The sequence below is a fragment of the Macrobrachium nipponense genome, chromosome 10, assembly GCF_015104395.2.
Source record: "Macrobrachium nipponense isolate FS-2020 chromosome 10, ASM1510439v2, whole genome shotgun sequence".
In the NCBI taxonomy this organism is placed as follows: Eukaryota; Metazoa; Arthropoda; class Malacostraca; order Decapoda; family Palaemonidae; genus Macrobrachium; species Macrobrachium nipponense.
Genome location: NC_087204.1, coordinates 52,668,021 through 52,683,450, shown reverse-complemented (window position 1 = coordinate 52,683,450; position 15,430 = coordinate 52,668,021). Strand labels below are relative to the sequence as shown.

At 38.4% G+C, this 15,430-nt stretch overlaps 1 protein-coding gene across 1 annotated transcript in view; it reads left to right on the top strand.

Annotated features, from left to right (window-relative positions):
- Window positions 1-14,461, top strand: part of LOC135223972 (nucleosome-remodeling factor subunit NURF301-like) — a 216,067-nt gene extending 201,606 nt beyond the window's left edge. The window contains exon 23 of the mRNA XM_064262894.1: window positions 12,214-14,461. Coding sequence (XP_064118964.1) covers window positions 12,214-12,498 — 285 coding nt within the window. The 3' untranslated portion in view covers window positions 12,499-14,461. The remainder of the gene's footprint in view (window positions 1-12,213) is intronic.
- Window positions 14,462-15,430: the final 969 nt, after the last annotated feature.

The window sequence follows — 15,430 nt, the reverse complement described above, 5'->3', positions numbered from 1 at the left end:
TGACACGGCGGAGATGGGGGTGAAGGAGGAGAGGATGACAGCACTGATTCCTTACACATCCTCTTGGCAGAAGGAGGGGGGCGATGCAACACGCTTGCTCACAGTCTTCCCAGCCGACAAGGCAGCAAACTATCTTCCAAAACAGTCCAGTCTCTTAGAACCCCTTGACATAAAGCCTCAGACAGATCCGGAAGAGAGGGCCCAGACAACACAGAAGGGAGAGGGAGCATTCTGGATGGCAGCAATGAAGTCACGGGAGCAAACGATGACAGCACAGAGGAGTGAGGCAGTGCAGCAGCCCCAACTGACAATGTTGATATTGCAGGGAGAGACGACATTTAGGGAACTGGGAGTGACATCATTGATGAAAGTGACATCACTGACGAAACTGGCAGAGATGGTAATGGGAGCGACGTTACGGTTTCCCCTCGACCCTATCAAGCGGCAGGCGTCACTGGCGGAGCGATACAAAATGGCTGACCCCGGCCACCAACGTAGAAAGGCCACGGGGAGGGGGGAGAGCTGGGGTGCCTGAGGGGTTAGGCAAGCATCCATGAAATGCGTTGGCAAACTCTCCAAGGAGGATGAACCCTGTAGCCCTAGTGACACCCAGAGCACCGCCATTTTGGGTGCCTCCGAACCTAAAATATAATTAACTGATGAAATAGTCTCCTCCCTCATGGGAAACAAATTAACTCCTGAGGAAGGGGGGCGACATTACACAATAAATCAGCCTGAGGACCTCCCAATACTTCGAACGACAAATTGATGGAAGAAAAGGAAGGAGACATAGGCAAGACAACATTAGCATATTGGGATGTGACTGGAGAAGAAGACAAAGCATTGGGGCAAGGAAATGAAAACCCTTCCCATGAAGGAAAGGTAGAAACTCTTAAGATGCTTCCTCTTACTATAAAATAACTTTCACAGCACTCTAGGCCACACGCGACATTCTGGGCAGGGATTCGTTATGGTACAAACATTAGCACGAGACCTACTGCATGTAGAGTGTGGGTCTGTAGCTGAAGAAGCCAGGAAATGAGAATATGGGAAACCTTGAGTTCCTGGGCACATATGTTGGCGAGGCCAAGAAGAAGCAGAAGAAGCTATAACACAAGCGCGCACACAAAAAAAACAAAGCCAAAACGGGCAATGAACTGGGTAAAAGCCAGAGAGAGGGTAACTGTGACTCTCACCCAGACAGTTAGGAAAAAGACTGAATGCAGTAGTGTGGGTGAGTGGTCTTTGACCAGTTTTCACTTGATATACGCACGTGTTGCCAGATCTCACAAGATTCCTTGCTTTTCATCTACAGTTTAACCAGATCCAGCTAGGTGCTAGAAAATTATCCTACTGTAAGACCGAAGGTTTGTAGCTATGAAAAATACAAATTATCTTAGAAAATTTAAATTTATCATTTCTCAAAAGATAATTACACTACTGAAAAATGCTAAGATTTATAGAGGAATGGCAAAAACTAACAAAAATAAAGCAAAATAACAGTAGGTGGGCAGTAAACAAAACTTTTGACCAAGCATATTTTGGAGGAGCTAAATCTAAAGAAAATGCATGTGGAACCAAGTTACAACCATCTTTCGATGAATAACTCAATACAAAATTATTATTTCTTTGATGAAATAGTTACCTTTAACATAAAAATATTTAGAGGTCTTGTAGTATTGCAAGAAAGACTGGAAAAAAATCTACAATATAACTTATTTTATACAACACAACTTTTTATTCCATGAAAACAAAAGAGAGAATCACTTTCATATGATGTTAAGACATAGGAAAGAAATTGAACAGTATTGAGAGTATTATATAGAAGAAATTTCTCTTATGTGCTTTTCTATGAGACTCTTCTACAAATGAAGTAGGAATTTTTATTCTGAAAACTCTTTAAAACAAAATTTCAGCTAACCACTGGTTTTGCATAGCTTATTACATTCACATATTTTTGTACTTGCTCACAGTATGGTATATTTTGAAGCACGTGAAAATACACAGGTGGCTTGTTAGGACAAGTTTCACAGTTATATGTTGTCTGTCTTCCTCTGCACTGCCTTTTTTCTTCAAGCGCCAGTCACTGATTCTTATACTGCAGACAATACAATCAGGCTTGTGAATTTTGTCTGCAAATTGTGCAATAAAATGTCTGCCTGTGGGTCTGTTTGATAATGGTGATTCCAGTATCCTCTTATCAATCAGTGGCCTTTTTGGATAACCTTTCAACAATCCATTTACTGCCTGCTCTCTAAATTTCCTCCAAGTTTTTATTAGGATTTTGGATACAATTAGGTATTTTTGCATCCAATAAGGCCACTTCAATAACAAAAGGCCATATAATATCTGGTACCATTTCTTCTTTCTGACTAAAATTACTGTATATTTCCATGTATAAGACGACCTTTGGATAAGACAAGGTAAAAAAATCAAGGCAAATTTTCATGAATTTACCTCATATCTGTAGTATAGGAAAAATCCTAAATTTCAAAAACAATTTTTTGGGGGGAGGAAAGTGGTTTTTTGCAAAAATTAAACAACATACAACTATGTTTTATAATAATGATGAATTAAATAAAGGTTGTTTTGCTTGTTGTATTCAATTACAGTATTACTATTATCATATTGTCACTGTATTACATAATATAAGCATCAACATGCACATAATTTGCATTTGATATTGTTTACATTTCTCAAAACCTCTGCTGATTTGAGTATTATCGATATTTTCATTGCCATTATTTGTTAAAAGATATAATTTTGATATACCTTTTATCGTAAACTAACGAAGTTTGGTTGGAAACATGCACATATTACTTTATTGTACGCATAAGCATTAGATGCGATTTCTCCAGTTCCGAACATCACTTCCGCCTGGCTGTTATTAGTTTCATTCAGTTTTGCTTATAACCTGCAGCTTTAATTTTTAGTATTCTTTCTTGAGATCTCCATTGCATGAGGGATGAACAAAAATTTATTTTGCCACCATTGAGAATCAGCTGGGTTTAACAACTTGACAATTTTAGCGAAGCTCTTGATAAACGCTCAATAGTTACAGTAAATGATGTTGGCAATCTGCTGTTTTCAATTCGTTTGTTTATGTCAATACAAGTTTACAATAATCACTTCATCCTGAATTCTAAATACCAGAATATTTTATAGAGAGAGAAGAGAGACTATTTCCTTGGTTAGGTTGTTACAATGACAGATATCCACTTGCAAAAGTTAAATAATAGTTGTATTGTGAATAATGATAACTTGTTCTGACGTCGTATACTTATCCTGAACAAATTTAATAGGCAGCCTGGGAGGATGCATTCCAACACCCGTGGGATGGTCTGGACGTGTATGCATTCCCGCCCTTTGGGGTGATAAGACAGGTACTAAACTGGCTGAGAAGGTCGAGAGGTGCTCAAATTATGTTGATGGCCCCCATGTGGCTGGACAGGGAGTGGTTCTCGAGCCTCAATGGAACAGGCAATCCACTTTTACGGCTGCTACCTGGAGGAATGCACCCTTAAATTGCTCCATTCGTTCAAAATTGGGACGGTGGTGGCTGGCCAACAGCAGATCTAGACCTCCATGGAGCATAGGACTCTAGGGGTGTGAGTGGTAGTAGGAAGGTGTATCCCACTTTTCTCACCCCTCAACCCTCCTTCCTTATCCTCTCCCTAGGTCTCCGGTAAGTTTTCATAGGACCCAACGAGCCTTCAGGTAGGACAGAGGCTCTAAGAGGAGTTTTAGAAGTGCAACCATTGCCTTATTGTTGTCACGTTTCCGGGTTACCCTTCCATTCCAGCCAGCGCCCTTGGCGGACCCCTTCCCAGCCCCACGCGTCTCTTCAAGCAGGGCTGGGACTCCAGCGGGTATGCCCCTTCCCCCCTAAGCTACTCCCTCCTCTTAAAGGATAAGTCTCCTATTAAAGTAGTTTGAGGTAAGCATACGGCGTTGGAACAAATCACAAATTCTTGGTAATTTGTATTTTTCCTAGCTATACTTACTTCGAACTACTTAGGTTTCAGGCCCTCCCTACCGGTCTTGGGTGTAGAACCTCCTCTGCTTGGCCGTAGCTACCTGGAGGAGCATGAGGGAGCCGTGGGGCTCCAGGGTGTTCTTGGACCCTGATATTACCTGGTCCACATGGGCAAGAGCCGGAGCCTCGCTCCTTCATCACTTGTGCCTTGCCCTTCTAAGGCATTGAAGGCTGTCCTGGATGAATGACTCCTCCTCACTGTCCTTCAAGGACCAAGCAGGCACCACCACGGGAGGAGGGGTGTGCTCCGGAGAGGGCGAACGGCTCACTGCGGGGACACTGCGAGCTTCTTTTGAAGTGGAGTCGCAGAGGGCGAACGGCTCACTGCGGGGACACTGCGAGCTTCTTTTGAAGTGGAGTCGCAGGCCATACCAGCGAAGTCGTCCTGGGAGTCCCACTGGCTGGGGCCTGGACTACAAGCCTGTGGGGGGGAGGGGGGGGGGAGGTGAACACAGAAATAACTCCTCTCTCAGAGGTAGAGGGGATGTGAATGGGGTGCAGGTCAAAGTCCAGGTCTGGCACTCAGATCCTCTAGTGTTAGCGGAGGACGTGTTCCAGCATCCCTAGGACAACCTGGAGGTGTGCCTTTCCTCCATTTTGTTTGATCCGTCAAGTCCTGAACAGTCTGATGAGTTCACAGTCTCGGGATGACTTAAGTAGCCCCTCTGTGGCCTCAGGCGGAATGGTTTCCAGATCTGCTGTCGTCATTGTCGGAGGTTCCAAGGAAAATTCCCCCTTGGTGACATCTGTGTCAGCCGCATGTAGAAAGGTTCAACCAGTCAGTGGCATCCCTGTCTCTTCACGGTTGGAGGCTATCAAGTATTTTCTCTGAGTGAGAGGCTTTTCTCAGAGGGCAGTAGGGCATATGTCCAGTAGTCTCAGAAGGTCGACCTCTGCAGTTTACCAAGGCAAATGGACGATCTACTGTGATTGGTGTTCTAAACGGGGTTTTTCTCCATTCGGAACCTCTATTCAGCACATAGCAGACTTTTTTACCTTCCTCAGAGATGAGAAACACGGCTACAGGGCGGCCCTGAGTTTAGTGTTACGTCTTAGAGGTATCGACATCATCTCATCCTGGGAACTTTCCTTGCTAGTTTAGGGGTTTGAGCAATCAAGTTCTCCTAGGGAGCTCAAGCCACCAACAAGGGATGTTTCCTTGGTTCTGAGAAGTTTCACTAAGGCTCCATATGAGCCTTTGCATCATTCATCTGACAGGGACTTGACAATCAAAATAGTTTTTTTCCTGGCCTTGGCACCTTCAAAGAGAGTGGGGGAGCTGCACGGTCTGAGTTATGATGTGAAGCACACCAGGGGTTGGGGGTCAGTGTCCTTCGAATTTGTCCTGGAATTCATGGCCAAGACCCAAAATCCCTTGGTGCACGATGATAGGTTCACCTTTTCCATTCCGTCACTGAATGAATTTGTGGGCGGTGATGCTCAAAAGCTTTTGTTGTGTCCTGTCAGGGTTCTGCGTTGCTATGGACAAAGCACCTTAGACCAGGCTGCCGTAGGCTTTTTGTTAGCACGGGACGTACAAAGAAAAAGGTGTCGAAGAATACTATCTCTTTTTGGATATGGAAAGCCATCAGACAGGCAAACTTGATAATTGAAGATTCCGCTGCCACATGGGGTATTGGTCCCTCACTGGCTTTCAAAAAGAACTTGGTTGTACATACAGTGCTGAGCTCTGGTACTTGGTTACGCCAGTCCACGTTCACCTCTGGACTGGTCTGATACAGGTGAGTAAAGGTAGTCATTGATAGTTTGATCGCTTGGTATGCAAATAACCAACCCTTTATTCAGTAGCCTATGCTCTGCTCCTTGGCAAGGGGGAGTAGGGAGTGGTAAAAAACCCCTGGTGTGTTGGTTTGTTATTGGACAAGTCAAAGTTTCTCTTTTGTTCCCTATGCAGTGACTCTCCCATCTATCATTGTACGTCGCTCAGTGTCTAGGTGGTTGGATAGCGATGTAGCTAGCTTCTCACGGGCATCAGTCCCTCTCTGGGTGATATATTTAAAAAAAAAAAAAAAAAAAAAAAAAAAAAAAAAAAAAAAAAAAAAAAAAAAAAACAAAAAAAAAAAAAAAAAAAAAAAAAAAAAAAGGAATTTCTGGATATTTGTCATAGAAAAATACTGTGAATAGGCGAATTTTCTGCGAATAATGGGGGGAAATGTTTCCGAGATAAATCTCCGAATGCGTAAGTCCACGAATCCGGAGAACATGAATACAGGGTCCACTGTACATATTAGGGCAAAATATGTGGCCTCGACACTGTAAAGGCATTGGTATCAAGTCTAGGGCACTGTATGGGGGATTGTGGTGCCCGTAACTTTTGAATTTCAGTTAGCGATGATTATTGCTTAGCGTCGTGCCTCCATTCTTGATGGCGATTTTTGCTTAGCGTCATGCCCCCTGAAACGGAACCCGTCGCTAACCGAGGGCTACTGTACTTATTTTTCATTTCCCAGACAGTGCCCACGAAGGGTAGCTGGCTTAAAATACACATTCACATTTTTATTTCTAAAACAATGTCCAAGAATCCTAGCCTCCTAAGGCTAAGGCCCCACCAAATCCGTCGGGATGCGTCGCGTGCGTCCAACTCGGCTAAGCATTTTGTGTGTTTCGATCAACTGTCATAGTTCAAATACGAGTGGCCCCACAAGGAACTAAACTTTTTTTTTTTTTACCGCTCCGAGCTGGGGTCCACATGAAGGAAGAAATTGAGGTAGACCTACAACAACCTGCATTTGAACCACGCGCCCAACTTTGAGTTATAATTAAATGTGATGATTTGTGGTTATGATAAAGGATTCATGTATTTTTTTTTTATTATATTCTAATGGATACATATATGTAAATACCTTTGTTTCTGAAGTTACTGTATCAAAGTGTTCAGTTTACACACATACACACACAATCTACGTATCTTAATTTCTGTATTAAATAAAATTAAGTACAGTGGTACCTCGAGATACGAAATTAATCTGTTCCGAGGCGGCCTTCGTATCATGAGATTTTCGTATCTTGGAACACATTTTACATGTAAAATGGCTAATCTGTTCCAAGCCCTCCAAAAACACCCCAGTAAATTATATTTCCAGGCCTAAAACACGTTCTAGGGTTACAACGCCGATCCGACGGAAGAAATATGACTCCAAAAAGGCAAAATACTGTACATACTTGAGTAATATTCAACTGCATGTAATGTTCAACCCCATTTTTACTGCATATATTAGGACTTTAGCATATGTCCCCTAGCAATAAGCCTAGCCTATGTTAGCAGTTGCTACTGTAGCCTAGTCTATGATTCTGACATCTAAACCTAAGAGCTAAAAGCTTAGAATATGCCAATAAAATGTATAAATAATCAGTATGTACTCATTTCAAATAATTATTAATTAATCATTAATTATAATACACAAACAAACAAAAAACAAACCTTCCCATCGATTGTTTACATTCAGCTCTTACCCGTCTTACGAGTATCGAACGAGCACCAACAATCATTTTTCCTAACACACAGTAAGCCATAAATTGTCATTAGTATCTCTCTTCAACTAATGAAACTACCAAACAGTATTATAACCATTCATTTCTATTCTTTATTTTATCTTTACCTAATGGAGATACAGAGTTGCTGACAGCTATAATGAAACATACGTATATGTAACGTAATAATAAAACAGAAGAAGAATTCTAAAAAATACGTATTTGTTGGCAGTCTGATTTATTTTATATTTTTATGATATCTAATTCACAATTTTTTTTATTAAATGTATTGCATGTACTCATTTCAAATCATTATTAAGTAACGACTTAAACTATAATAAACAAAAAACAAAAAAAAAAAAAAAAAAAAAAAAAAAAAAAAAAAAAAAACAAAAAAAAAGCTTCCAAATGTCTGTTTACATCCAGCACTTATGAGTTTCGAACGATCGACAAGCAATCACTTTACACAGTAAGCCATAAATTTTCATTATCTCTCTTCAACTACTGAAACTACCAAACAGTATAATAACCATTCATTTCTATTCTTTATTCTATCTTTACCTAATGTTTTTTATTTATTAAATGTATTGCATGAATAAGTTTTTCAATTTACAGCATCCTTTTACCAATAGAATACTTAAAAGCACAAGGGGTAGATGCTGACCAATAGGAGAGCAGGACCTTATGGGGTGACTAGCATCAGGAACCAATGGGAGAGCGGGAGGATGGTGGCGAGTTTACTCAGTTGGCGGCGTGGGAGTTTTAAAATTGTTCTCGGTGGTCCGGGCGAATCTCGGGACTTTACAGCAACAACCTTTCATATCTTGAAAACTTTTCGTATGTAGAGCAGTAAAATTTTTCGCATTGGCTTTCGTATCTCGAGTTTTTTGTAAGTAGAGCCTTTCGTATCTCGAGGTACTACTGTACAACTTTACAAATTTCAAAATCAGTAATACTTCCCTCAGAGTTACTACAAGTTTCTTACGTTGATACTGATCTTCTGTAATTGATATTCGCGAATTAAGTCAAAGGTTTTCGGCGGCATCCGACAATATTAAAAAAAAACTTGTCTGGACGCTGTCGTAACTTATGAAAGTGTTGCATATTCTCCACCTTTTCCTCGTTCTCAATTTATGTCACGAGTCCAGATTTCCCTGCTCAACGCCTCTAATTTGGTTGACAGCAACGAGTAAGAACAAAACCTCGCGTGTTCCCTTCATGACGGGAAGTGCTGCTGAAGTTTGAACTGTCCGTTTTGTAACCGTCACTCGTTTGTCTGGTTGGGCCACTCTCGCAGAAGACAGACACGCTCATAGACGGATACCCGTATTGAACGCACGCGACGCGCCACGACGGATTCGGTGGGGCCTTAGCCTAAAACACGCAGGCATGTATGGCTTGCCAAGGCTATCTTCCTCCTCTTTCCCCCCTCACTTCTTCCTCATGATTCTTTTTTTATATATAAATATTTTAAAAGGCTCAGCATTTAAATGTCCAGTTAAAAGGTCCAACAATAACTTTTAGATAATGACCATTATATCTGCTTCATTTTACTTTTACATGAGCTTGTGGTAACTTAACAACCATCATTTTAAACCAGCATTGATACAAAATACAAAAAATGCATTAATACACAAAACACAAACATTTTTAGAGAATAAATAGCCAAAATACGATTTATTTCTTGACCAGCTAGGTGAGACTCACTTGCAGTCTTTTATTAAGTTTTGGGATGCCACCAATAGGTGGTGCTAGAAAGTGATGTAAAGTTTTCTCTGATGGTAAATAAATGAAAATTGACCAGTAATTTTAAGGGTAAACATTTTTCTCTGGTGCTAAGCACTCACGCACCGGCATTATAATTAACTCGTTGCTCACGGGCAACTTAAGGGTTAAATCGTGTTTTTTATTTTGCAAGTAAAATATGTGCTAATTTTTTTTAAATTCTTAATTACAATGCACACAATTGCTAGATGAATAAGTGTCCCTGCTGGTCACCATTAAATTTAAGATTAAAAAGTAATTAGTATTTAAAAGTAAGTGTCACTTTATTCATTTGGCAATTGTATCCCCAGAAAATTTGAGATATTTGCTCAAGTGAAGTATGATTGCATGCATATTTGTACTATTTGTACCATAATTGTATTTCAGAATGGCAATAAAACTACTACTTATCAGAGCAGGTGACCACCTCCCTGCTACCTGATGATCCATCCTCCTTAACTTTTCAAAGAGTAATCCATGTGTGTTATCACTCGTATAGACGAAGGAGTCAGGGTGACCTGTTTTTCCCTAACTTTTTTTTACTCCTTTGATGAAACCAATTGCAAAATATTTTTTTCCCCCAAACAAACAATCAATAATTCAACTCTTTCACCCCATTACCATCACACACACAAGTTATTACCACCACAACAGATCAGTAGCATTCCATGAATAACCCCTTAAAATTCCTCTCAATGGAACATCTAAAATGCCGGAAGGAAGAAAACCCTAAGAGTATCCAACTCTTAAAAGAAAATATCAACAATGGTCTCATCCGAGACACTACAACATTTTCTGCACCAGACAACCTATTTATTCCAGACATCTGCAAACAACTACATTCTCCTTTCTAGTTAACCTCATAAACCCCAATAGTAACCTCAAATTAACCCCAAATCTTTGTTAATCCTCATTAGGGAAAACCTTAAGAAAAATCCTCGCTGATACCACCAATATAAATTACATTGCCCTGGCTAAATACTAAGCCATTTTAACTCTGCCAAGTATAAACCCAAAGGAAACCACCTGTGATACTGCCAAATATATATATATCACCAAAGAAAACCACCTTGGGGGCACTGGCAACAACATAAGACAGGCTACCACTGGGCCATGGATAAAGTTTCATGGGCCATGGCTCATACAGCATTATATTAAGACCACTGAGAGATAGATCTATTTTCAGTGGTCTTGATTATATGCTGTACAGAAAACTGTTGCTCTGAAGAAACTTGGGCACATTTTTTACTTTTTATATTGGGAGTGATTTCCTTCATTATGGACAAAAGTAGTCTGCTGTCATGATTAAGAAGTTAAATTTTTAGACAGCTGCATTCTAGCAATCATGTCTATCGTAACTACTTGTGGTGATGTAAGTATGTAAAAGAAATTTGAAATATAAGTATGAAAAATGTGAAAATTTACTGATGAATAGAATAAAGGTATACCGACAGCATAGTAAATACAGGCAGTCCCTGGTTATCGGCGGTCTTGGTTAATGGCAATCTGGTTTTATGGAGCTTGTCTAGTGCCATAAGGGGCTGATAATAAAAGTTATGGCACCATAAAACTCCTAACAGAGGTGCCACTAACCGGTTATTGGCAAAATTGCAATTAACTAAAACTGCAATTTATGGCAGAGTTTCAGTTAGTTCGCAGTTTTCGCTTATCAGCTCTCTGCCGAGAACAGAACCCCTGCTGATAACTGAGGACTGCCTGTTATGGAATGATGAAAACAGGAGTTGATAAAATTATATTAGTACATAGTTTGAACTCGGGGTGGTTTTCAATATTCCCAGTGAAGGTATTTGGTATATAAACTAAAAAATAATTATAGTTTAGGAAGAGAAAAAGTATTAACCCTTCACTGCAACTGTTATCGCTTATTTTCATTACTGTTATATTACATTGTACTATTATGTTATTATAGTAATGTTGGTATAGTGTTTTATTATAGTAGTGAAAAAATATGCAAGTGAATGTAGGTAAATCATTCAAGTACTGAATTATGTAGCTTTTATTAGACCATTTTAGTGTGATACCTCTCAAAGCGTGGTGTAAAGTAATGCCATTTTCATTATTGTATTAAAATCTTTATAACAAATTTTGAACACTTGCTCTCGACTAAAATTTTCATTAGGAAGACCTCACAAAAAAAAAAAGTAAGTTTCAGAGCACCAATTGTAACAAACTGAATCTAAAATAACCTTCCTTTTGCAACTTTTATAATGTTTTATTTGTTTAGTCATGCCACCTCTAGTGCTTGACGAATCTCCCTCTGTATCATGATCATCTCTGATAAAATCTGAAGTAAAAAATTATGGAAGGTAGGTTTGTCTACAACTGCTTTCATGGTTATTTCAAATAGCAGCCTCTGTATTACTTCATCATCAAGAGAAACTCCCTCGCTTCGTGGCATTGATGGTTACTGTAGGTCTACCCCTTGTCTTGAGATTATCCTGGAAGTTGGAAAAAATTTTTTGCCATTTGTCAATACTTGTGGCAATGATGAGGGTAACACTATCTTTCACAAGCTGCCTAACTAGAACTATAAGAATTATGACCGAAGAGATACGTCCCATTTCATGGGCAAATCCTTTTAATGTCTGAAATTAGTCCTGCGCAGCAAAAGGGTTAAAATGAGACAATGCAGCCTGAGCTACATAACCTATAAGCATCTACTGTAATTAAAAGAATATACAACTAATAAGAGTTAACTGATTGAAGGTAGTTGTTAGAAGTTAAACCAACTGCTGGGCTCCAGTGATTTAAATAAAGTAACCTAGTTGAAAGTTTTGATATGATATTGTAACCATTGTAGGACAAACTATACTTATAATTGCTAAGGTTGTGAGAGTATTTAAAAATTACAGTTATTTTATCATTGTGTAATTTTTTTCAACTTTATATCATTTTCACAGCAACACAAAAATGCTTGGCCCTTCCTAGAACCTGTTGATCCATCTGAAGTTCCAGATTATTACAAAGTTGTGAAAGAGCCCATGGATCTGAAGACTGTGGAAAACAGAGTAGAAAACAAGTCTTACCCACGACTCGCACAGTTTATTGGTGATGTCATGCTAGTGTTTGATAACTGTCGCCTTTATAACCCACCAAATTCTTCATTTTGCTCGTGTGCAGCAACTTTAGAGTCATTTTTTTGTCAGAAACTCCGAAGTCTTAAAACACGATTGAGTCAAAGGTAGTGATAGTTTCAGTGACTTATAGTTTAATGTGAAATTTTTATGAATTTGTCTCTTTCTTTGCTGCAGAATACTGAAAAATCATCCAAGACAAAACTGTCATTTTTAACTCAAGAATCACTATTTGGTATATGCAGTTGAAGAAATTGTAAAAAGCTCATTTATTTTGTACATAATGTAAAATAAATTTATTACAAAGCCCTCAGTTGTTGAAGGAACTCTTACCTATTTTCAAGTGAACCGAGGTGCATTTGCATCCATTGATACTTGTCCTACCAGATTTCATTTACCTCTTGAAATTAAAGAGAAAGATGATCATTGTAAATTAGTTGAATTTTGGCAGCTTTGTTAAAACTGATGGTTAAAACTGATGGTTAAAATTTAATATTCAATGTCCAGTTTTGAGTATTTGGAAAATTTTTATCAAACTTGATTGCAAATAAAGACAATATTTTGTTAACTTTTTTGAGATCATTAAATTTTTGATATTAAATTTATTATCAGAGTTGTTAGTACCACAGTGCAGGTTTTCTATCTGCTGTTGTACATTATTATGCAATAGACTAATAGTGTGTACTGTTAAATATTGTACATAGAATTTTTATGTACTCAAGCGTACATTATGTCTGTAGAAAATGCATACCAGGTACACTTTGCATTATCAAGAGGCATGTTATTTTTATTCATATCATATCAGTAAAATTAGCATTATACAGACATATTACTATAGAAATTATTGTATGTAGCCAATAACATACCTGTAGATTTGAAAAAAGTTGCAATTTTTGTTAAAATCTCAGACTCACTTATGTCACATTCCTATTGTAAATACTTTGTACCACAATTATCGCACAAATATAGTACACTCCTTCTCTGAAACATAGTAATTTATATGTATGATGTGGACAGTACAACCTATAATTATAAAAAAGAAGCCTTATACACCTTTAAGGCAAATATATATATATATATATATACATATATCTATATTATTGTATGTATGGTGGAATGAATTTGGCATTTCTCTTTTAAATGTAAAATTTTATATTTTGAAAGTTTAAAAGAAATTAAAGGGAATGTAGTTGTGGTTGTTTTTGTTTATGCCATATTGGCCTTCATGTATGTTTTCAGGATAGATCAGGTTAGGTATTTATTGAAAGAACTTATTTTAGATGAAGTTAGAATGTAGAAATTATTTTTGTGACATTAAGATAGTAATATTTTGTAGTGAGTTCTTTTCATCAGTTTGAATTCGCATGGATGCAAGTGAATGGATTAATGGAGTGGGGGTGTATTAAAACTTTCAAATCTGTAATTGCAAGAGACAGGTAAAAAATGTTTCCCAGCTTTTTAAAGCTAAAATCTGTAAAAGCCCAAATTTTCATGTAGTTACTGTACAATAATTTTGTAAAATAAAGAGTTTAGCTTTGATTGTTAACAATAATCCTGGCTTGTAAGCTTGAATTTTTTTGTGAAGAGCCTCTATATATATTCTAAAGATGAAATATGTATTGTTGCCAAGCCAGCTTGTACAAATGTAACAGGGTTCTTTTGAATCGGTATCGAAACCCCAATCTCATCTCATCTCATTGCATTGTAGATTCAGTTAAAAGGTGTAAATTTGTCATAAAGCATACATTTGAAATTTATCATTACTGCAAGGTGTCCATTGTATGTATTTTTACAGATCTTCATAAACCTTTAATCATAAATCATTGAGCACATTTATTGATGTGTGGCATTGCTAATGTCAAATGCATACCTTTTATGTACATTGAACATTTTCAAATCGTCTTTGTTTATGCTAGGTTGCAGTCCTATGACTTCTATGGTCTTCACAGCCTCCTCCTCTCAGCTAAGTACAAAATTGATCTTGTGAAGACATCACCATGGATAGATTTGTAAAAAAATAAAAAATTAATTTGTAATAAGAGTGCATTTGTTTTATAAAGTCAGATATTCTAATTCTTTGCTTTTGAATTCAACCTGTCATTTGTTTTTCCTGGCAAGTCAACTTTCAAGGTCAAATCTCCCAGACTCCTATTACTTTTATCATTGGGTGATAGGGGAGCTTTAGAGAGCAACTAATTACACATGACTCCTAGCTTAGCCCTGAGCAGATACGTTAAACTAAGCTAAGCTTTTTGTGTGTATATGTCCTATCATGATTGACCTTTAGATATTGAATAGGCCTCTGGTCACTCCTAAGACGTTAAGGAGGGTGAGGTTGGAAAGCATGTCTCCTTACCTTTAGAATGAGAGTAGCGGACATGGTAAAGCAAAGCAAAACAATTATGTCGGACCTTTTCCTCAGTGCTGGGTTTGACCTCAATGAACTGAAGATCCTCAAGGCACTAGTTAGTTCTCTCACGACAGTCATCATTTATTACAGAACTATGTTCAATAGTTTGCAATACCCCTTGGTGAGTGACAGACTGTTCTAGATGCAATCTGCATTATTGCACACTATGCAAACAAGTTTTTCACATGATGACAAACAGCCTATGCCATTGGACAAGCGTACAGAGACCCTTCCCACACAGAATTACTGGGTAAGTATATATAAAAATGATATTGTTAGTATACAGTAAAGTTTTGTACATACTTACCCGGCAGATATATATTTAGCTTATGTCTCTGACGTCCCGACAGAATTCAAAACTCGCGGCACATGCTACAGGTAGGTCAGGTGATCACCCTCTCCTGCCGCTGGGTGGCAGGAATAGGAACCATTCCTGTTTTCAGAACAGATTTTCTCTTACACCTATCTCCTGAGGGGAGGATGGGTGGGCCATTCATCGTATATATCTGCCAGGTAAGTATGTACAAAACTTTATTGTATACTTACAATATCATTTTTGTACATGCAACTTCCCCGGCAGATATATACTTAGCTGATTGACACCCTTGGTGGCGGGTAAGAGATAAGTTACTC